Genomic DNA, 23,128 nt, shown 5'->3' on the forward strand with positions numbered 1-23,128 from the left:
AGACGTATCAGCAAGATTCAGATATTAAATGACATTTGAAAAGCCATAATTTGTGTAATATATATAAATTTTATTTATAAATTATATTTTTACATAGATTATATATAAATATATAAAACTTATATTATTATTATGCTCCTATTCTTTTATTATATTTATGCCAATCGTACAAAATTGATGTAAATGCATAATGCCAAAATACATGAATTTTGTTACACTTTCATCACATTACATTAATTTTTATAATTTTATGATACATATTTTATAATTACACGATTCAGATAAATTAATATAATAATTAAGTCTGTAAATTTTTTTAATATCTACATACGTGAACATACTCGCGCGCAAGATATATTTCGTTTTCTTTCTATTATAGAAGCTTATGCATGTGTACGTAATACTTTCGTATTTTACTGTTATAAAATTTATATAAGAACGTCGACAATTTTTATAACTAAATTTTATCATTAAATCACAGAATACATTCTTATGATAGTTTAAAGACTCTTAACAAGAACAGTATTGTAAAAAGGTACAAAAGCAGTACATATTGAATTTTGTTATTCCAATACACACGGTCCTTCTAATGATAGCCCCATCATGTGATTTAAATTTTCTCCCGCATAAGATAATAGAGGAGATATTTCTACATCATTTGCTACAGATGTAGCTCCAGCATTTAACAGCCACTTTTTATGTATTTTAAGTACATCGTTTCGCGCGGTACTTGGACAATCTTGGCCAACAGAATCCGCATTTTTTAGAGGACTAAAATCTTCTTCGCGAATTCCCTCCCAAACTGATAATTGTTTCGCGAATTCGAATACATCAAATACGAATTTTTCGATTTTAAAACCGTTCGGAGATTTGGGTTCAATTCGATTTCCATTTGCGTCGATATACGGAATTTTTTTTTTAGCAGCATGAAGTTCCATTTCCTTTTCGTGATTTATAGCAACATCATGTAGAAAATCTACGGTGAAATAGTGATTACATATATTTGCTGCATTATATATTAATTGTCCGTCATCCGAACGCAATTCAGCAGTCTCTTTTGAAATTTCACTATACTCTACGACTTTGTAGATACCATCGACCTACAATAAAGATGATAAAAAGTAATTAAATAAAACTGATGTCATAAATGATTGAAATATCTTATAAACGTACTTTACACACAACTCCTACTGACTCATTCGGAGAAGATTTTTCTATAACTTTAACTCCACAATCAGTGCATGAAGATAAGCAGTATCCTATAAAAATGGGATCTGCCACTTTTATTAAGATATTATCAACCGAATGAACATGAACACTGTGAATTCCATGCTGTTTCATATCATCTAATATTCCTTGCACCTTTAGAGCTCGATACAATCCTCCATTTCCATCTGGTGCCTTTGAAATTTTATATTTTTTATCCAAAATGATTTTTCCATCCAGTGTAAAACATGGAAGCATACCTTGTTTAAAGGCTTTAACATTCTTTTCTTTCAGATCAAAATAGTTATGTTTTTGTAGAAAAGATACAGTTGTTTCATGAGTAGCTTCACTAGTTAATATGTACCTAGAAATAAAGGCAACTATTAGTTTATTTAAAGTACAAACTTTCACATATTATAAATTATTTGATTCATATGAAGGAAACATATGTACCATTTAATTTCTCCATCTTTCCCACATTCTTTTTTTGCCATATTTTGTAAACGAAGTATTCTTTCTGCCTGCAGTTGGAAGAGAGATTTTCCAGAAGGTAGACCCACATTGTACATACCCTTAGGATAAGATACACCTAGCCTAGTACCCTGGCCACCAGCCATTAACAATACAGCTACTTTTCCATCTGCTATCTCTTGCAGTCCCAATTTTTCATATACTCTTAATTGCTCTTTATCTGTGATTTTCAATGACGCAATATTTTCTTTAGGAATCGGAGTCACCTTGTCATCCAACATATTCTGCATACTACTCGATGCATGTACTGCATTGACAAAATATGATGTCACATCTGCCAGGTCTAATTCAGATATATCTTGATAAAGATTCTCTCTCTCTTTATCTGACAATTGGTCCCAAAATTTTAACAGATGTTCCTGATTGTATTCTATCAGCTTTTTCTTAAGAGACTCCATGTTCACGAGGTCCACTTCTTCGTTTGACAGCCGCGTATGCAACAAGAGCAGCTGATATCAATCGCGTTATTTGAAATACTCTTATCAGTAGATAACAGTAGATAAATTGAAAGATAGCTGCTTGCACTGTATCTCTCTGTCCGAACCTGACCTTAAGTAAATAGATGAAAATAAATAGACAACGAGTCGAGCAACAGGTATTTGACCGCGACCTGTAACCTATCCCAACTCATAGGTAAAGCGGGATACGCCTTTACTTTCACGATTCCACGTAGCACGTTCAGCTCGATTTCTCTTATCGGCCCCTCTCGCCCTTCCAGCTTCTCCAACTATTCCCCTTTCCTTTTCCAGCATATTTTGTTTCCACGGACGAATGCCGACCGTGAAAGATCATATTCTTTTTTTTATATTTCTTTCACCGGTCAAGAATCGACCGAACGCTCAGAGACTGTAACCTTTTCGTATGGCACGCTGGTTCACCGGTACCGAGTATCGACTACCGAGTCTTATGTTAACTAAACTGTTGTAGGTCACACGTGATTAACCTTTTTGTGAATATAACTGAAAGTTCTTTAAAGAATCTTCATACGAAGTATATTAATAAAACAAACGTTTATTTTAGTAAAATTAATTTATTATTTCTGTACCGTTCTTTCCAAATAGAGATAGTGGATATTATAGTTCTTTCCTACTGTCCATATTAAGTATGTTTTATTACTACCATACTTACTATTATACATATACCAATACCTATATCTATATATATATATATATATATATTGAATCAAAATGACTATGTAATTCGTAATTTGTAATATATTTAGCACAATTTTTATACCTTAGTCACTCTAATATTAAATTAATATTTGATTAAAGTTAATTTTCTATCTTCTATATTTGCCTACGTATGTACATATATGCAGATAATGGAGAACAGAAATAGTAGTATGTTCTTATATTGCAAAATAATTCTCACTGAGCTGTGAAAGGATTAAAAGAACTAAAAATTCGTAGATCTTATGAAAAAAAGTTTTTATGGAAAATGGAAATAAAGGAAAAATACGAAGGAAAGATACAAGATTATAATCACTTCTGATGATTAGATCTGATGAATTATTGAATGATATTCAATCCTGAAATTTTTTTTATTTAATAAAAGATATGTATATATATATATAATATTGATTAATATCGAACTATGAAAAATATATACATTTTTCATACACATAATTGTTTATATCTCGCGATCTTTTATATATCGCGAGCTGAAAGATAACGAATAAAAAGAATGTAATGAAAATTTATCGTGACACGTGAGATTTTTTGTTGTTAATCAGTCAATTATCGGCGTGCGCATGCGTACATAAAAATTGAAAATATTTGAATTGTCTAAAAGTGCACTGAGTTATGTAAAAATATATCAAAACATATCTTAACAAACAGATTCCTAAGATTTTTACGATTTACTAGGAAGATGTAAAAGGACGTAAGTAACACATGTATTTTCATCACAGACGAGTATACAGACGAGTAGTATTAATCAATGATTTTCATATTATTTGCAACAGTCGGTAATTTAAGGATAAACAATTTATATAATGAAGAAAGGAGAATATATACATGTATTACATTTTTAACCACTTTGGATTATTTTAGTAAGCACTCAAAAGGTTAATAAAAGTACCAAATTATGTTCAGTATACTATGAATATAAAGGTGTACGGATCAGTGAAGTTTCGATAAGTCTGATGAACTTTAAAATCCCGAAAGCTTCATAAAGATTATGAAAAATATCAAGTCTTCAAGATTTATCAAAACTTTAACACGTTACAAAATTTTAACACGTTAACTAACACGGTGGTCATCAATGACCCGAGGTACTAAATTTTTTAAAATAAAATAAATTTCTCAAAAAGTTGTGTACAATGTGAATGACATATGTAGATAACATTGTTAGAAAAAAGCACGCAAATACGGTACAATATTGGCAAAAATTATATATTGTGGTGAATATATTTCAATTTTGTTACAAATAAAGCATATAAAATTTGCGTGGCAGTCAACGTTTTAAATATTGAATCGTGTTCAAAGTGATTCAAATTTTCATAATACTGGAAAATTTCAAATTACTTCAAAATTGAGATTTAAAACAGTTTCCCTTACATATTTTATGTATGAATACAATTTTCAAATGTATTGCCAATTGGGTATTAGTAATAGATGGTAACATACGGTGGCGCTTCAAATTCCCTGTCATTACTCGATGCATACCGAACTGATCTCAATATTTCATTTAAGTTACATGCGTGTTTGCTTGTGACTTACGAAGAGACATCATGCTGTACCTGCCTAAATAACGTTTTCGGTAATGCTGCTATATTACAGCTGTAATATAAATAAGTTATGTCTAGTGATGTGATATGTCTGCGCGTTCATGATAAAGTACTCGCCCTTTGTAAATGTATTTCGGTGAGTTACATTTATGCTTGCTTCAAGTTACACTCTTCTCGTATTGCTGACTCGAAGGATTTCTTTTAAAAAAATTCGTCATCAATTGTCATGTAAGACACAATACCAATTAGACTATTTATCGTGACAACTATTGGACATTACATTACATGAATATTTAGTTTTTTACATAAATGAGCAAAGTTTAACTACAGATTCATTCAGATCTCGAACATACCGTGAATTTATTTATTCGCTAGTATTTTTCTAATATCTGTCTATTTTTATTCTATTTACGGCATTTGATAGGTTAGGAAGAACGTCCTTGAGCTTTCTTATTTTGGCAACATATAAATCGTATTATTTGTGGAAATATTATATTTCATTTGAAATAATCAATTTTAAATAGAGGTTAGATATTTGTGGAAGTTTTTCATTCATAGTATATTATAGTTCCCACGAAAATTTCATAAAAGAAGCGAGATGTTAGTGAAGTAATGGAAAGAGCACTATATTTTTTAAACTTTTTAGAACTGTTCATATAAAACTTTTTTATGTGTTAAAATGACTTTTTTTAAAGGTAAACTTTCTGAACTTTAGGTGCCAGGTGCCTAGAAAGCAGCTGGCAAGATGGGCAAGTTGTTGTCAAAGATCTTTGGCAACAAGGAAATGCGAATCCTTATGCTAGGATTGGATGCTGCTGGGAAAACTAGTATCCTTCTTACATAGATATACGCATACACACACACACACACACACACATCTGTTTCTTTCTTTTACATGAAACTCTATAATAAAATCCTTGCAAAAGACTAAAGAATGTTTTGAATCATGTTTTCTTGTAACATTTCCTTAATTACATATCAGCGATACTATATAAACTTAAACTAGGACAGTCTGTAACAACTATACCAACTGTAGGATTCAATGTAGAGACAGTTACCTATAAAAATGTTAAGTTCAATGTTTGGGTAAGTAATAGTAATTATAAATCTTCTAAATATAGCTTGGAAAATGTTCAACTCACTAAGGATAATAATTTCATTGTAGGATGTTGGTGGACAAGATAAAATACGTCCACTTTGGCGTCATTATTATACTGGAACACAAGGACTTATTTTCGTAGTAGATTGTGCTGACAGAGATCGAATAGATGAAGCCCGTCAGGAGCTTCATCGAATTATAAATGATAGAGAAATGCGAGATGCTATTATTTTAATCTTTGCAAATAAACAAGATCTTCCAGATGGTATAAATCAATGTATCTCATAAATCTTTGGTAATCGTATATTTGTCTTATATAAATAATTTTTTATTTATTTTTTCAGCAATGAAACCACATGAAATACAAGAAAAACTGGGTTTAACTAGGATACGAGATAGAAATTGGTATGTGCAGCCATCATGTGCCACAACTGGAGATGGGCTTTATGAAGGCCTTACATGGTTGACCAGTAATCATAAATTATGAGCAAATATTTATTTTTCATCAGTTAGCCACATACCAAGATGTACGTTTGCTTTGTATTGTCATTTTTATTTATCATGTAGAGGCTCTGTAACAAAACTGATAATGATCATTATGATCCATAAGACAGAGAGCGAGAGAGAGAGAGAGAGAGAGAGAGAGAGAGAGAGAGAGAGAGAGAGGAAATCATTTCCAATGTACTACAGCAAACGTAAAGTAACCATTAACATCAAATGGTGCGTTTCAGTAATATTAATACTATATAAATAGAAATTTATCAAAGTACCAAAAGATATAGACTTTGTTACTAACTGTTTACTAAAGTCCGTGAAAATAGTTAATACAACAATATTGATTAGATTATCACATCCAACATTTTACTATAATTTATATATATATTTGCGTACATATCCCGCATTACGGGATACTAATTATAAGAGAATACAAAAAGTTGTAAGAGCTACTTATGAGATTAAGAGATACATTCAGAAAAAGTATCTTTACAATTTGAAATTATCATTTATGCAATAGTTAATTTAAAATATCGTCCAGAATAATTGGACATAACATTCATTCATCACTGGTTGTTATCCATGCTATGTAATATGTATCACACATGATATTTATACATATAATCCCACTGATATATGTGAGTAAACATTCAAAGCACTTACATTAATGACTTTATACAGCACAGAAATATTCCTTTGATAAATTTTTGCTATCAATCTCATTTTTAAAAAATATTCATAGTGACAGACAGTTCTTTTTTTTTCTTTTTTTAATAATCGTCTTCCATTTGAGTCAACTTTTTATGCATATCAGTCGACTTTTCTTTTTTCGAAAAAGATGAAAAGGAGAAAAAAGGTGCAACTTCTGACATTGTGTATTTTTTTGTGCTTTAACTTCGATTGAAACGCATTAGATGTACAAACGTACACTTATACATACATAAATGGAGTTGTTCTGTACGCACAAATGGTAAGCTACTGGGTTTGATATCATGAGCTCAAAAGAAAGAGAGAGAAAAAGGAAGAAAATAGAAACAATGTTACTAATAACGTAACAGCATTATATCTGCCAATATTTTTTACCAGTTAAGCGATCGGATTACGCAGAACTAGAATTAGGTCACAGAGAAAAGAGCCAGACAGTGTTCTATGTGCGTCTTATTTCATTTCCTTTTGATAATAAGATGTAGAATAAGAATGATATACATATTTATCAATATTTGCTATTAACTAAACAAAACGAATATTTCAACATAATTCAATTCTTTCTTTTCTACAAGCTTCATATTTACATAGCGATTAAAAGTAGAGTAACGATGGTATACGTTATTCTATCGCTCTGTTTCTATGTCAACATTTGATTTGCATTCCATGATATAATATAAATTAGGGTATTAGTATTTTAACAAATTGTATTACTTTACCGCAGTAATAATTAATACAAATATAATAAGTTTGTCAGATTCTTTCTCTTGGCATCCGTACCATTAATGTTAAGTATTGTATTTTGGTGAGAACTAATGTGCAAGATAAATTAGCTCATATTTAAAAGCAGTACACAGATGTTGGAAAGAAAGCAATAGACTGTTCTTTCGAGGTGTATGTGCTAGTATTGAGCAGTGCTCTATGTATATGTTTATACTCACTAAATTCGTTCGTATAAGAAGGTTTATAATATTGTGTCATATTTGTTTCTTTTAGTTGTAATTGAAAACAAAAGAAACGTAACAGTTGTAACTAAAATAACTTTGTTAAAAAATAGTTATTTTTTAAAGAGAACACACACATTTTAATATTACAAAAGAGCAAATATATTTTGGCAATAAACTTTATTTAAATGAATTAAACATTTATAATTGAATTAAATCGAATGTTGAAATTTTATTGATCATAAAGTACACGTTTTATTAGTAAAATGTCTAAAGTTTGAAATGAAATGAATCCTGTAAGCAGATAATACATAATTTGAAACAAATATTTTTAGTAATTTTTTAATAACAAAGCGAGTTTTAGCTAGCAGTAATATATTTATTCATTCTTCATTCAGTGTGAAATAACAAAAGCATTTATAGTCAAGATACTGAATTTAGGTTTAAAAATGAGCAGAAAGAAAAAAAAACAAGGCGTATGCGTTTTTCATTATAGTTAGAGCATACGTTTTTTAACGCAATACTAATAAATAACATTGTCAAATAGGCTTATTGTCAAAGTAAGCATTTGGTATCATCATATTTCCATTGTTTAGTTCACACATATATGTATCAGCTACATTTTCCAACGATTTGTTTTAACAGGGGCCATTCAGAATGCAGGGCTCGATATAAAACGCTTTGGAGTAAGGAAGAAATTGGTTACTTCAATACAATTATCAGCGTTTCTTAACGTTTACACTCCATGGATCGTGTTCTTTGTTTCATAAAAATTAAAAGGATAATATATAAAGGCCATATTTCATACGTAATTTAACTCCGTAGACGAAAGAATAGATAAATTTAGAGAGCACAACTGTCTTTTAATCTTAAACAAAGTTTACTTAAAGTAGATACGATCCATATAGATAAAAGAAATTGGGAAACGCTGACCCATAATACTATTAGCCAGAGAATTCTCAATGCACCATTATTAACCAATTTTATAATTACATAGTCATTAAATAAAAAGGAACGAAACATTTTTCAGTCATATTGGAATATTATTTATGAAAGAGTATTTTCAGTTATTTCTCTATTTTGAAAATGGTAGTATAAAGCAGATTATAGATAATCATACAATGAACTAATTAATCGCTTTATATGAATTTTCGAATGGTGTAATAGTTAAAAACAAACACATTCCTCAAAACGAAGTTGAATGTTAAAATACGAATAGTAATTAGAGGTGCAATAGAATTTTTTGGTTTTTAGTACAAATAAAGGATATAAAAATATATGATAAATGTAATGCTACATTGAATACTATATAGATAAATAACAATAATTTTTACAAAATTGGAAACCGATGAATCCAGCAAAAATGTACTTGTATATTATTATTATTATTTGTATAATAAAGACACCTTTAAATTATAAAAGCATTCTTTCAAAATGTAAAATATCATTTTTAAACAAAATAGTTATAATTGCACTTAATTTCGAGAAATAATTATTTAAATATTTACAAATTATTACAACTATCTAGTTGATAATCTGACAATGGATTGTGTTTTTTTTATAAGATCTATAAACTCTGGTCATAAAAATATTAAAACATAATAACTTTATAAAAACTACAATTCTTATGTGGAATAATATATATGTTTAAAAAATATTTCATATTATATATATATATATATATATATATACATATATATATATATATATATAATTATTATATTATAAAAAGAGCTATGAAAATAAAATGAATATGAAATAAAATTATGTACACCTTGCTTTACAATGATTGAGTGAAAAGGCTCGAGACGAGCAAAATTTTTTTATCAACAGATCCAATAACATTAAATTCCTTCTTTGAGATTCAAAGTGCAGATATTTTTTATTCAGACTTTCGACGATGCTGTAATAGATCTGAATAATTAACTATATATATATATATATAATTATTAATATATATATTAATATATATTAATATATATATGTATATATATCATTCACATAATGTGAAATGTTTGTAATTGTTAATTGTAATAATAATACTCTATGAATTTGATTGCAACTCTAAATTTCAATATGAGATTCCTTTAGCCAATATTACTTACATTGTATTGACATACATCAGAATTAACAATTTCGTACTTTATCACATACTTTCAATTTTACGAACTAACATCCTTTTAAGAGCCCATATCGATGGATTTAATCCGTGCACTGAGTAAACAAAAGTGTCGAAAAAATTAAAGAGTTCTTAAATGAGCTTGCTTACTTTAGTGATATAGTAAAAGTTCCCGAATATGTACACGAAGAAAATATATCCTTTTCATTTTCCTCTTTTCAAATTATTCCTAAAAATTCGTCCTTTATGCAATTCCTATTTCGATATAATCTTGAGACGTATTATAATATATAGACCTATGCTATCTACTAGGCCGTTGTTCTTCTATGAATGCAATTAGACGCTGACGAGTTTTTTTATTATTTTGACAAGCTGAAGAAACTATGCCAATTAAATGTTTCACAGAATATTCCTGCAAGATAAATAAAATACGTTAATAATAAATAAGAATATCATAGTTAGATAACATATAATCTTAAATACCTTGTGTTCCCTTATCCATTCTTCCAAACTATTCTCTGGAAGATAGTAAGCTTTAATATATAATTCAACATATTCTCTGTGAGGCATTGGCCTTAAAGAAGTCAATGTCTCAAACTTCGATTTCAATTGCGTAAAATCGAGTTGCATTAGTGCTCTGCCACCGTTCGAACATTTTTTAGCATTAGAAAATCTGTAATAGAGAATGGATATAAGCAAATAAGATAAAAAGATTGTAAGTAAAAAAGTAACATACCCCTCTACTAATGTATGAGTTATTAGATGTGCCACATTTTCCCAGACAGCGTTATATACATCGTCCGCTACAGGAAGACAACTTCCGATGTTTTTCAATCTTTCATTTAATATATATATTTCCTACAAAAGAAAAAATTTCTTAAGTGCAAGTGCCAGTGCAAGCGAAGTTAAAATTTATATTTGTGCTTAAAATAAATACCTGAAGTAATGCATCAATATACCCACTATGTTGAGACATAACGTCAGTCACCTCCCAATTAACTTTATTCATTAAATTTAAAATATTTGAAACATCAAATGCTCGAGATGCAACCGCCATATATACCGGTTTCCTTAAATCCGTGCTCGATGCTATTGTTTGCATATAAAATTGGTGAAGGAAACCACGTTGTGGGCTAGCACCGATAAGATGTTCCAAGTACGGCTTCAAACTTTCGTATTGACGACCCAAAAATATTAGAGATTCCACTCCTACGACACGTTCAGTCAAACCGTGAAGCTTTTCCGGTTGCGATAAATTTACAATGGAAGAGAGCTGTGGCTGTCGTACTTTATCGGAATTTAATTTAATGTTATCTTCCGTATCATTTTCATAAATGATTAAATTCTCCTTAATTCTTGCTAGAGATAGTTTCAATTTTGGACTATATAAAGAATCACTATTTATTTGCTGTGGGAAAGAATATTATTTCTTAGCACTAAGTTAATATCTTAATAGAAAAGTAACTAATAAACAAAACTTACCAAATCTGAAGTAAAGAATAAATGTACAGTATAAAAACATAACTCGTAAAACTGTATCATACTTTGTATAACCGTAACTGCAATTGATCGTAATAATCTAGACATTTGCAAATACTTTCCACAAATGCGCAATATACTTAGTGTTGTGTTTGTAACCATGGGCCCTGATTGTTTTAGTTTACACTTTTTTTTATTTGTTTTAACATGATCTGAATCATCAACGTATTCGTGTTTTAATTCATCAGGGATATCATCGTCCGATTCATCCGAAAAATATTCTGGAGGATTATCCTGTTTAATACAGATTATTTTGTATATTATATTGCCAATTAGTATAAGGACAATAAAATATTTCTAAATCAGATATCGTACTTCATTACTTATCAAAATATCTTCGTCCATGGTATCATCTAGACCTATAGAGAATGGCGATGACCCCCCTTCTAAATATTTCTGAATCCACTCTATACTTATAGGATTATCATTTTCACCAATGTTAGAGTTATCAAAATTGTTCCATACTTTACAACTGTTTAGCGATGGTTTTAAACTCTTAAATTCCTGTAACTGAGTTGCCACAAAATTCGATTTCACGGGGCACAATTCCCACCCATCGTTTTCTAAAAATATCCTGAGTTCATCTAGTCTCGATGCGTGATAATGAGAAAAATATGACAATGATTGCTTCCTTATAGATTCTTGCAGATTTTCTGACTTAAAACTACATAACTCCTCCCCAATTTCCATTAATCTGTAATTATTTTTTGTTAATACAGTATATGTAAATTAATACGTAAAACCACTGTTAAGCATTTACCTGTTAACTATACCTAAAACTTGAACAAATTGCTCAAATTTAATGTAAGTTAAATCAGCGTTCATTAAAAATATCGAAATCTTCATTTCAACGTCATGCCATATACGAATCATACTGTTTTCTAATTTATGCTTCACATATTGTTTGCTAAAAGTCTCTTCTAAATCTTTTACATCAGCTTTAAGTTTAACTTTATTTTCTTGTGTGTTATGCCAATTTACTACCAAATAATAAGAGCTTAATATTGTCCACAATGATTTACACAATTCTGTTAGACAAATAATGCAACTTTCCCGGGGCACTGATTGACAAAGTTGTTTATATTGTCTCTTTGTATCTCCGCCCGCATACGAATGAACAGCTGCAAAAGCAGTATTGTGAATTGCAGCAGTAAAATGCATATGCAATTGATCCATCGCAGATTGAGTTTTTCCTAATAGAGTATAAGCTTCTTGAATAGACGTATATATTGTTACATCGAATTGCGTGCACATCTTTGATAGTGTAACATCCAAGGCTTCCTCTGCTTGTTCTAAAATATCCTGTAATTTTCCATTTAAAGCAGCAATACAATGGAAATGTTTATATGTCTGTGCAGCACTTTGACATTCTAAAAGTAACGAGATTGCTCTGGGATAATTTTTTTCATTTAATAACTCCTGTAATCTATCTCCTGTACGTTGCTACAAAGTATTATAATAATTAATCCATTATTGCTTCATCAAGTAAATAAATATAAGTCAAATGAGCTTACCAATGTCTTGATAGTATTTAAATTATTCAATAATTCTTCTATGATCTGCCTTTTTTGATAATTTGCTAATATTCCTAAACTAGCTGTAGTAAATTGCCTTTCAGCTAATTTTAAATCTGCTCTTCCCATTCTGCAAATTTCTAACACATCCTGTAATTGTTCTTGTATCAGTAAAATTTTTTCAAACTCTTTGTTACAAGCATTCTGCTTTTGTAATATAAGTTGTAGAACTTTCTTAGAAACAACTTGATGTTGCTGTTTCAGTTTCTTGTAACATTTTTCAATTTCTTTAGATTGCAACACCTTTGGTAACTTCTCCAATTCGTGTCTACAAGGATCAAAATTATGGTCTGTATTAAAATAAATCTCTTCTATAGATTCTAATATGTCTTGATCAGGGATAGGTTCACTTTCTGTTGATTGGTCAGCTTCTGATTGTATATCATCTGATTTCTGAGATTCTGATGGATTAAGTAGATCTGGATGTAAACCCATTAATGGAATTTTGGTTGTATTCTGAATAACAATAGAAAAAACAAATACACTGTATCAGTTTACCCTAGAACAGTTTTTCTCTTAAACGTTAACAAAGTATTTCATTTGAAAGTTTATAAAGATACAAATGTAGTACAACATAACCTAAAGCATAACTCGAATAGAGGAAAAGTTGTATTTACAATTACATTGCAATACAAGATATTTAAACGTAAAATTTTAATACAAATTTATTTACCTGCTTGTTAATAAGACCGAAAAATTTACATTTTAAGTCCTCCATACTGTAAATTTCTTCAAAATTCAGTAAAATACATTTTCATCTATTTACTCGATATCTTGCTGTTTCTATCCATTCAATTGGTATAGTAATTAATATTCGCATTTCTCCGTAATTACTTAATTAACCCCATCTTGTAAGTATATCAGATCTATTGCGTATACATGCTTACACATTACGTATACTTGAATCACATATGTATATCAATATCTTTTCAGGTTATGTTCGGTATGAAGTTTCCGCGCGAATTATAGGTATTATCAACAATAGATTTTCAAATATTGCAATTTCAAACAATACTAATTCTTTCCTTCAATTTGTGGTCCTTCTTTATTCCCAAACATAATAATAGCAGATATATAACTAATATTATTGTTACATGAAAAAAATGAAACAATAAAGAAAGCGATTAATAATACTAATTTATTATGTGGAGAAACTCTAAATTGTTATACGAGTTATTTAAAAATAATATATGTATGTATTTGTAATTTACATAGTAAACAAAAAGGTTAACTTTATTTAAATATTTCAATGAAAGATCTGATACAATTTTAGGATATTTTCTTGGAAGTAAAAAGATCTTTCATAATCAAGATTTAATACTTGTAGACTACGGAGGCTACGTTATAGTTGACCTCTTCTACTGAGGGAGATACGTAGCTCCAGTTAAGAACCACGTTAAAACAGCCATTCTCAATAAACCATATTTTATTTTTCAAATTTCTTTTACGACCATAATTTATAACTTTTTTCTTCGCAAATATAATCATTATGCACAATGTGTTTCACTTTATAACTGGAAGATACTTTGTATTACATATTTGTATTACATAAATTATTACATATAATCTGATATAATCTTTTAAATAATAAAAGTATATAATAATTTGCCCTTTAACAAGTCATGTTTGATATTGTATATATATATATATATATATATCATACATCATACATATGCATAATAATCATACAGATACATTACATATTACACTATAGCAGGCTGAACAGTGATTTACTGTTTCACTAGTTCTTACAATCTTAATTTTGTGAAAGCCTTTGTCCTTTAAATACGCCAGAATTTTATATCTATACATAATTTATATGAATAATACAAGTAAAATTTATTTAATCCATTCAAGATACGACACAAATAATAATTAGAACTGTATTAAATTCTTTTCGTATCCCTTCTTAAATTTTCATATATGTATCTTTAATTCTACAACACGACATAGAAACTCTTAGCAAATTTCAAAGCTACGTTTGCTACTATCACGCACATAAGCGATTCGTGAAGTAAAGGAGAAACGTAGGTATCAGGGTAGGAAGATTGGTTCATGGACGACGAAATTTCCAGGAGTTGTTATGGGTTGCGTGTTAATTCCATTAAACGGTATTATATTCCTAAAAATTCCATGAACGTTTATATACCCCGGTTCCCAAGGGTGGCAGTAGTGGTAGCCATGCTATTCTGCTGGCGTAAACGCAACGTTATAACGACGATAAACAAAAGTTACGTACGGGTACAAGGGAGTTGAAATCGATGCGACGTGGTAGAAAAGGGTCGCGTAGGTGTTCCAGGGTAGAACATTCGATCTCGCTGATTTCGATTGGCCGCGGCTAGCGAGACCTGTTGTGTGATTGGTCAAACGTCTTCCTGCGTACTCCCCACTACCTAGCTTGAGATTGTAAAGGGCAGCGGGGTGAGGGGGTATAATATGTAGTTGGTATGAGATATATGGTATATGGTATATACGCAGGTGTGTTCACAGTGCTTGTGCACCCCGCGTCACGCGCCAGCCACTCGGTGTCGAAAAGAGACGGTGGGTGGCTGTGAAAATTAGAAAAAGTCAAAAGAGAGGAAGAAAGAGTGAAGCGGAATAAAGTATCCTTCTTTGCGTACGTGTATCTGTTCCATTTGAAGGGGTCAGTGTTTCGACAACGATCGTTACTTTGATTACAGCATATCGTACGGTATCTCACAGCTGGAGAAAGAAGCGAAGAAGTCTGACTTGTTCTCTTGTTAATAAAGGGTAGTTCATCTGTGTTCCTGTACTCAGGGTTATAACAAAAAGGGAAGGTCGCGAAGTGAAACACGTTCGTCTCTTGAGAGTATAGTCTAACCGTCTGTCTGCTGAGAATGGTTCAGAGGTTCTGCACTAGCGTGGCTGCGCTTAGCCTCGCCCTGAGTGTTTGCGTTATTTTCCCTCGTGCTATCATGGCGATCGACTTAAGTCGATTTTATGGTCACTTCAATACCAAACGTACAGGTAAGCGAATAATCGTGGCCGTTTTTCAAGTTTCCCAATAATCATGGACATATGCAACCTTGATTTTCTTAGTCAACACATTTTCTTAGAGTTACACCTTTGTTTAGTCCATAGAATTCGTAGTAGTCGATAACTAGCTGTATAGTTTATTTTACGTGTTGTTTGCTTTATATAACTAGTTTTACACATTTATGTATATAGAAAGATAGGTGTTATGGATCCATGTTTTCAAACACGACCGTAAAGAATTTTCGTTACCGGTTGCAACTGTCATATCTCGAATCGGATCATATAGTATCGCGTAACGAGAAGTGAAAATGAGATATGTATGTTAAAAAATTAAAAAGAGAAGATTTTGGAAGAATTCCGTTTATCCGAGCATATCAAACTATAGAACAGTTCCTATGATGTTCCTTTCATCTGTCGTTATGTAGTTCCTATAATAGATCTAATATTTAAAAAACCGAAGTTGAGCTTCATTGAGTTGCCTCTGTATCATATTCAATTGTTCTTTCCATAATCTAGTTTCGACACAAACAAATAAGTGCATATGTATGTTCATTACAAGATATTCTCAACCATAGCAACTACAAATTAACTTGTTCGTATACACGAAATACGGATAAGCAGAATTCTAACCATTTCTTCGTTCTTGTATAATAGTTAGAACGATTCACGAACGTACATATAAAATAGATATCGATAGTGATCCATTTTCTTTGTAAAGTAATATCTACCATTTACCCAAACTCTACAATACATACCGTGTACATTTTAATCTTGATACGACGGTCCATTGTGTCGATGGATAACAACATTGAAGTGGCAATTTGAATCCACGTGGTACATTAAGCGCATCACGATTCATCTTCGTGACACGGCCTCTGTCCGTGGTTTATTCAACGCAACGTGGTAATCGACGCCAGCAATAAGCGTTACTTTATCAATGGCAAATTCCTTTGAGCAATAAACAGCGTGAAGTTCCTCGTAGTTAACAACTTGTTGCGAACTCGAATTACGTCGTTTCTGCAACTTACAGTGGCTGCGAAAAGTATGTACATATACATTTGCACGTACCCTTATTTTCCAATAAAGCGATTTTTTATCAATTTTTGCTGCGATCCTTAAATTTTCAATCTTATTCATATTTCAGCAAACAGAAAGGAATTCTAATATTCTAAAAAAATGTTAACGCTAGAAATCATGCATACCAATAAGAATTTTTTTATATTTGGTTTAAATTTGGCATATCTTTAAACGTTAGAAAAATGCAATTGACTCGAAAATGAGAGGAAGAACGTAAAAGAATTAAATCAATTTTAACTTTGCTACGTTCCTTCAATCATTTTCCGATTTGCATGGTTTTTTTGTATCGTTAAAAAATTTTATAATTTCAGTAAAAAATATTTCAAAAATATATACAGCTAATATACGTAATTTATTATTTTAATTTTACACTAACGTTTCTCTTGGAACGTTAGAAGACTTTCTGTTTGGATGTAAAGATTCGAAAATTGTAGCAGGGTTAAATAATACATGTTATATTGCTCGGTCAATATCAGCCGCCCTGGCAACCACCAATTATTGGTGACTATGTATTCTAATTTGGGCATTGCCACTTACAAAGTTAATGCACACGCGCACACTGCAATCATATACGCGCGTGCTCTTGTATATGATTATATGTATGTATATGTGATATTCAACACGAATCGCACGCGACATGGAACAGGCATGTACAGTTTCTCACAAAAGTATTGGAACACTTGTAAACATATTTTATGAATATATTACGTATCTTGTATTTTCTATATATATTTCTAGATTTATTAAAATTTTACTAATATAATTGTGATCGTCGTATCTCATTACAGTACTAATGAAATTTCAAAATATTTTATAATATATAATATATACGTAAACATTTTCTATGGTAATTGTCCCAATACTTTTGTGAACTATTGTATCTGATGGACGCTTACGTACATGCTATAAATTCCATATATATTATACTATACAACTTGTGTATCTTATGTACGTATATTACATATTTTACAAAATAAAAGTTTTATGATAGCAGGTATAAAATAGTTACAAAAATAAAAAAAATCATTATTCTTATTATTATTATTTTAGTGATAATTCAATGTTACAGGAGATGCTTGTCGTCCCTACGAGCCATTCAAGTGTCCAGGAGAGGGTATATGTATCTCGATTCAGTATCTCTGTGACGGAGCTCCCGACTGTCAAGATGGATACGACGAAGATTCACGTTTATGCACAGCTGGTAAAATTTCCTGTCCCTTAATTGATTCTATTACCGTCTATACTATAACAACATTTTGATCTTGTATTCATTTACGCATATTTCTTTGTTTCCTATTTAAACATTATTTTATTTCTCTGTCTTCTTTCTTTCTCTTTCTCCATTTTCTTTTAGTGTTAACAGATAGAATGTTTGCTAATTTCCCGTTAAAGAAAAGATTATAACTTCTATTAAACAGAGGAGACTAATTCAGGGAACTCGCCTCACACAACAATGAAATAGGAACAAGGTTACGAGGAAGTTTCCATGTGGCAGAAACGTATCGAGCTTCGGGTGTATCAGACGTCTGATTTATATTCGTCCCTAACTACTGTCCGGCTACCTATCTATTAGCAGACTATATGATCACTAGATCGAACCTATTATCTTTCGAGTTCTAACATCGATTCTCTGTTCCCTAGCTATAAAATTGTACGAGTAGGAAATGATTACTGTGATATATAGATATAAATGTAAATTTGTATAATTTGTATAGAGTTGTATATGTAGTTGAAGAAAGAACCAGGATCAATGTTAACAAATGTTACGTATATTCATGCAATGTTCGGGTAAAACGTTTCGTTGCTTGTTTTAGCAAAAAGACCACCGGTAGAGGAGACTGCTAGTTTCCTGCAGTCGTTGTTGGCAAGTCATGGTCCAAATTATCTCGAGAAATTGTTTGGGACCAAGGCACGGGATACGCTAAAGCCTCTTGGTGGCGTGAATGCAGTTGCTATAGCGCTTTCTGGTAATTACTATAATTCTCATAAAGATAAATCGATCTAAAATAAATTTGGAGCATTAAATTTGAAAAAAGATAAATTCTAATTCGTAGAATCTCAAACGATCGAAGATTTTGGTGCAGCCTTGCATCTAATGCGCTCCGATTTGGAACACTTGCGCTCTGTGTTTATGGCGGTGGAGAATGGCGATTTAGGCATGTTGAAATCAATCGGTATCAAGGACTCAGAGCTGGGGGACGTGAAGTTTTTCCTGGAAAAGCTCGTCAAAACCGGTTTTCTCGACTGAATTGGCATTTTCTTGGAACGTCATGGCGGAGGCGCTATAACATTGGCTGTATCGTATTACAATCGCACTATCCTATCGCTTTGAAAGATTCTTTGGCAAGTCTCCTTTGCGAAATGATCGCCGCCTACGTCTTTCCTCCTTTTTCCCATCCCTTTTCTTCTCCTCTTCCTCCATTTCAAGTTTCCTTGTCGCTTTCTTTCGGTGTCATCTTATTCCTCTCTTTACTTTTCAAAAAACACGTTGAGTGAGCACCGAGATAAGTGGGGAAGATATCTATCGTTACCGAGAGGCATGGGAGTACTGAATGTTTAAACTTTCCTTAAATGTCAAGGGTCGATGTTTGTATATCTGTGCACCTTTATCGATGCGACGTCACTCATTTTCGCGCTGCAATGGGCACGCGTTTTACTCCAATAAACGTTCTACTTTTTACACATATTTCGTAGAATTAAAAACGAGAAAGATGAATTGAAGAAACGATGGCAATGTTTGACGGTGAATAGGATGGTCGCGTATGGAGGCGATACGAGAGCTTTGTGATTACCAAACCCATTAATTATACATATTTTACTGGAACGTTCTATTCGACGTCGTGCAATCTACGATCGATACTAATTAATTGTCGCTTTGTTTCCGTGACTAACGTGACGTCGTCGACATGCAATCGTCATTCGAGGCACGAAGAATCATATGAAAACGAAGAGAGGAAACATTTAGATATTTCGTTTATAAATTAGTTCATTCCGTTTTAACGATATGTATGTAATATTCTAATTACTAATTAACAATTTCAGAAAGATCCAAACTAGGAACGCGTTTTAAGATTTACTTTTGCTTTTGTAATTTCGTGCCTGGCGCAGCATACAAGAAACGAATAATTAATGGAATTTGATTTTACTACATTGTCAGACTCCCATTCTACTCGTATTTTATTACATTACCGAAGCTGTGCTTTGGTGGCTAATATTCGTGATATTGGAGATAGCGACGTACATAAACTCATGCATGATGCGAGACCTGTCTAGCAGCTGGAACACTGCATGTGTTTTTCGCTACAGAAATTTTTGTGTACAACACACACACACACACACACACACACACACACACACACACACACACACACACACACACACACACATGTTATCTATTGCATTTCTACATGCTTATAAAACCGGATAATTACTGCTGGTACAGTACCACGTATAAAGGTCCTTCTACGGATTTCAGTTTCTCGTCGTATCGAGGTTCAGATGTTTCTAGATTTTGCACCAATATCTCGCCGGCTAACATTTAGATTAATTAATATTTCACAGAACGTTACAAGATATACTATTACCCACAGATAAATAAGTGAGGGACAATCAGAAAAATCTCAAATAATACCTCTTCCATTATATACTCGAGAGAAGTTGCTTTGATACTTGAAGTACAAGGGAATGATTAGAACATGATTAAGAATCTGTAAGTATCTCTTTCTATAGAGTATAATAGTTACCGTTGGTTTTACTTGAATGAAATGCTTGTATACGATTAACCCTCGTCGATACGGACCGAACGGAAATACGTAGACAAGCCTGATTCGCATCTAAAGGTATTTTGTTAAACCGCTCAGTATGATTTAATCGTGTATCTTGTAATATTGTAAAACACACGCGTTTTCACATGCTCTTTCGTTGGTGTAATATGTAATACGGGAAGATCGATGCAAAAGCCTCCAACAATCAGAAGGACTTTGAATCGATTTTTCTACTTACATGCGATCTTTATCGACTGTTTCTGTTAGAATGCTACTGCGACACAAGATATAAATTCTGACTTCATTCAGAGAAAAATCAATGCGAAATGACAAAAAAGATTATCTCGATTAATTACGTTTCTGTTAATTTAATTTATGAGTCACGTTATAGAGGAATATAAATTTCTTGCTACTCAAACGATCGATCTTTAGTACAGTATAAATATACGAATGATTTATATCAAAGAATACATACAATTATACATACATGTACATGCACACACCTATACACGTATATGTATATAAAAATCTACATATACATATATTATATCTATTTTAAACATGAGAAGCGAAGCAGGTACAAACCGAGCATCGTATCGCGTTCCTTCAGGGTATAACGCGTCCTTTACTTAAGAATATGAATATGAGGACGATGATGATGACGATGATGACGAAACAAGTATACAATGCTCTGATGTATTAATATTTTCATTACGGTAACGCAACACAACATATCAATATAGATACATATCAGTAATGTAATTTGGAGATGAATGCCGAATTCTCTCTGAAAGCCAGTTCTCTATTTTAGTCTTTTTAGAATTTGAGAAAGAATAGGTCGCGAGTTTTAACGATAAAGTTCCCTTGTGAAATTTCGAAACTATAAATACATATCAAATAAAACGGAGAACAATTAAACGTGGCTTCACTCTGGAGAGACTTCGGTATAGTGATGAAATGCATCTCTATCTATTAAGCGTAATATCTTCTAGTCAACCAATGATATATCATCTAATTAATAATAAATAAGTCTATATATATAATTACATATCAACAGAGGAGTCACTTTTATCAGATAGTAGATATATATTATTTTGATATATAAAAGAAAAGCGAAGAAAAAATGATGAAAAGAGAGATGTGTAACATTCCCTCTAGATATCAATTACGGTCCAAAGTAGGGCCTGGACCGAAGACAAAATTCCGAGGGAAGTTTGTGTAAGCTTTAGGTATCGAGACTTTTTTTAAAGGATCAAGGAGTTTCGAATCTCCGCTTCGTGAACACCTTGATCCTTTCTAAATCCTCTCCTCTCCTCCTTTCCCTTTATTCTCAATTTTGACGTGTTATATTTAAGATAAGACCGTTCATCTCCGGTGGTAATTGAAATTAATAAATTCAACACGTACAATGCGCGGCGCGGTATATTTCCATCGCTTTCAAGCGACGGGCTCTAAAATGCTTGTACATGCCACGTCTTCTCTCTATTCTTTACAGCGAATAATCATCAATTTGCTTCTTCCATATGATTTAAACCAAAGACAATCCATCACGTTTCATCTGTGTTTCGTTAATAATGTATTTTAAGTACTAGATATACATATATATATTTGTCATTATATTATTCTATGATATTTTTATTAATCAGTATAGTACAGTTTTACTAATAGTAGTTTAATTGAATGTAGGATTTATTTTAATAAAGCATATTAGACAAATTGTAAACCATTGTAACAGAACATATCTACATAATCCGTCCATAATATTCAATTAAAAGGATTACCATATAAAATGAAAAAAGGGATGTTGCATTTTTAATTAGTGCAGAGAATATTTAAAAATGAAAAAAAAGAATATTTTTTTTAATGGAGTTTTTGTTCGCAGAATATGTAACGTAGCGTGAACAAGCATTATCGGATGTTTCTGCCAGTCGATGAGGTGTACAGCGCATACACGTATACATATAATAACACTTTGACCATCTTAGTTATCGAGGTTTAAATAATGTGATAATGTAATAAAAAAAAAATCACACGCCTTTGTATCTATGTTACTTTCGACTTCTGATTGTTCTACTGCCAAAGCATTCTTATTATACGGCAACTGCGACGTACCGTACACTTGTAAGCGATCTTGCTTCTTAAAGTTTTGTACTTCTATTAATTAAAACAGAATACAATGTTCTTGGAAATAAGTTCGGCGCGCGAACATCATTAAATAAAGTAAACGTTTCTTCAGTTTTATTTCACGAAATTGAAATTGTACCTGACCACATATATATATATACATATATATATATATCTTTCGTAATTATTGTAACCATTAAATTAATTCTATTTCTGCTTTCAT

At 31.4% G+C, this 23,128-nt stretch overlaps 4 protein-coding genes across 9 annotated transcripts; 2 read left to right on the top strand and 2 right to left on the bottom strand.

Moving 5' to 3' along the window:
* Positions 1 to 119: 119 nt before the first annotated feature.
* mmy (UDP-N-acetylglucosamine pyrophosphorylase mmy) lies at positions 120 to 2,826 on the bottom strand. The gene is made up of 3 exons (XM_033333625.2): positions 1,660 to 2,826; positions 1,174 to 1,570; positions 120 to 1,100 (listed from the first exon to the last, which is right to left on the bottom strand). Exons 1-3 carry the CDS (start codon positions 2,133 to 2,135, stop codon positions 564 to 566), a joined length of 1,410 nt encoding a protein of 469 aa, XP_033189516.1. The 5' UTR covers positions 2,136 to 2,826; the 3' UTR covers positions 120 to 563.
* A 1,542-nt stretch (positions 2,827 to 4,368) lies between these two features.
* Arf51F (ADP-ribosylation factor 6) lies at positions 4,369 to 9,132 on the top strand. 4 transcript variants are annotated; one of them, XM_033333699.2, is made up of 6 exons: positions 4,388 to 4,604; positions 5,184 to 5,295; positions 5,451 to 5,554; positions 5,634 to 5,832; positions 5,912 to 6,094; positions 8,357 to 9,132. In XM_033333699.2, exons 2-5 carry the CDS (start codon positions 5,214 to 5,216, stop codon positions 6,052 to 6,054), a joined length of 528 nt encoding a protein of 175 aa, XP_033189590.1. In that variant the 5' UTR covers positions 4,388 to 4,604; positions 5,184 to 5,213; the 3' UTR covers positions 6,055 to 6,094; positions 8,357 to 9,132. The 4 variants fall into 4 exon arrangements, with proteins under 4 accessions (XP_033189592.1, XP_033189590.1, XP_033189591.1 ...); XM_033333701.2 differs by lacking the exon at positions 8,357 to 9,132 and having other exon boundaries at positions 4,369 to 4,500; positions 5,912 to 6,233; XM_033333700.2 differs by lacking the exon at positions 8,357 to 9,132 and having other exon boundaries at positions 4,388 to 4,696; positions 5,912 to 6,233.
* On the bottom strand, positions 6,176 to 13,871 carry Vps50 (vacuolar protein sorting 50). The gene is made up of 9 exons (XM_033333678.2): positions 13,617 to 13,871; positions 12,884 to 13,399; positions 12,130 to 12,812; positions 11,685 to 12,063; positions 11,313 to 11,603; positions 10,768 to 11,238; positions 10,567 to 10,688; positions 10,314 to 10,503; positions 6,176 to 10,242 (listed from the first exon to the last, which is right to left on the bottom strand). The coding sequence occupies exons 1-9, from the start codon at positions 13,659 to 13,661 to the stop codon at positions 10,132 to 10,134; spliced, it is 2,808 nt and encodes a 935-aa protein (XP_033189569.1). The 5' UTR covers positions 13,662 to 13,871; the 3' UTR covers positions 6,176 to 10,131.
* A 1,539-nt stretch (positions 13,872 to 15,410) lies between these two features.
* Positions 15,411 to 23,022, top strand: LOC117156562 (prohormone-4). 3 transcript variants are annotated; one of them, XM_076618209.1, is made up of 5 exons: positions 15,411 to 15,546; positions 15,625 to 15,931; positions 18,087 to 18,218; positions 18,832 to 18,984; positions 19,072 to 23,022. In XM_076618209.1, exons 2-5 carry the CDS (start codon positions 15,802 to 15,804, stop codon positions 19,263 to 19,265), a joined length of 609 nt encoding a protein of 202 aa, XP_076474324.1. In that variant the 5' UTR covers positions 15,411 to 15,546; positions 15,625 to 15,801; the 3' UTR covers positions 19,266 to 23,022. The 3 variants fall into 3 exon arrangements, with proteins under 3 accessions (XP_076474324.1, XP_076474323.1, XP_033189587.1); XM_076618208.1 differs by having other exon boundaries at positions 15,420 to 15,587; positions 15,694 to 15,931; XM_033333696.2 differs by having other exon boundaries at positions 15,421 to 15,560.
* The last annotated feature ends 106 nt before the right edge of the window (positions 23,023 to 23,128 follow it).

This window comes from Bombus vancouverensis, chromosome 4 (assembly GCF_051014615.1).
Source record: "Bombus vancouverensis nearcticus chromosome 4, iyBomVanc1_principal, whole genome shotgun sequence".
Classification (NCBI taxonomy): Eukaryota; Metazoa; Arthropoda; class Insecta; order Hymenoptera; family Apidae; genus Bombus; species Bombus vancouverensis.

Bases quoted from the DNA above. Each gene is read 5' to 3' on its own strand.
- Arf51F (XM_033333701.2), top strand. From the start codon at position 5,214: ATGGGCAAGTTGTTGTCAAAGATCTTTGGCAACAAGGAAATGCGAATC. The intron at 5,555-5,633 runs GTAAGTAATAGT...ATTTCATTGTAG, and splicing joins ATGTTAAGTTCAATGTTTGG to GATGTTGGTGGACAAGATAA. The intron at 5,833-5,911 runs GTATAAATCAAT...TTATTTTTTCAG, and splicing joins TAAACAAGATCTTCCAGATG to CAATGAAACCACATGAAATA.
- LOC117156562 (XM_076618209.1), top strand. From the start codon at position 15,802: ATGGTTCAGAGGTTCTGCACTAGCGTGGCTGCGCTTAGCCTCGCCCTG. The intron at 15,932-18,086 runs GTAAGCGAATAA...TCAATGTTACAG, and splicing joins CTTCAATACCAAACGTACAG to GAGATGCTTGTCGTCCCTAC. The intron at 18,219-18,831 runs GTAAAATTTCCT...TGCTTGTTTTAG, and splicing joins TTCACGTTTATGCACAGCTG to CAAAAAGACCACCGGTAGAG.
- Vps50 (XM_033333678.2), bottom strand. From the start codon at position 13,661: ATGGAGGACTTAAAATGTAAATTTTTCGGTCTTATTAACAAGCAG. The intron at 11,239-11,312 runs GTAAGTTTTGTT...TCTTTCCCACAG, and splicing joins TATTCTTTACTTCAGATTTG to CAAATAAATAGTGATTCTTT. The intron at 10,689-10,767 runs GTATTTATTTTA...TTTCTTTTGTAG, and splicing joins ATATTGATGCATTACTTCAG to GAAATATATATATTAAATGA.
- mmy (XM_033333625.2), bottom strand. From the start codon at position 2,135: ATGGAGTCTCTTAAGAAAAAGCTGATAGAATACAATCAGGAACATCTG. The intron at 1,571-1,659 runs GTACATATGTTT...CTTTATTTCTAG, and splicing joins AAAGATGGAGAAATTAAATG to GTACATATTAACTAGTGAAG. The intron at 1,101-1,173 runs GTACGTTTATAA...TCTTTATTGTAG, and splicing joins CAGTAGGAGTTGTGTGTAAA to GTCGATGGTATCTACAAAGT.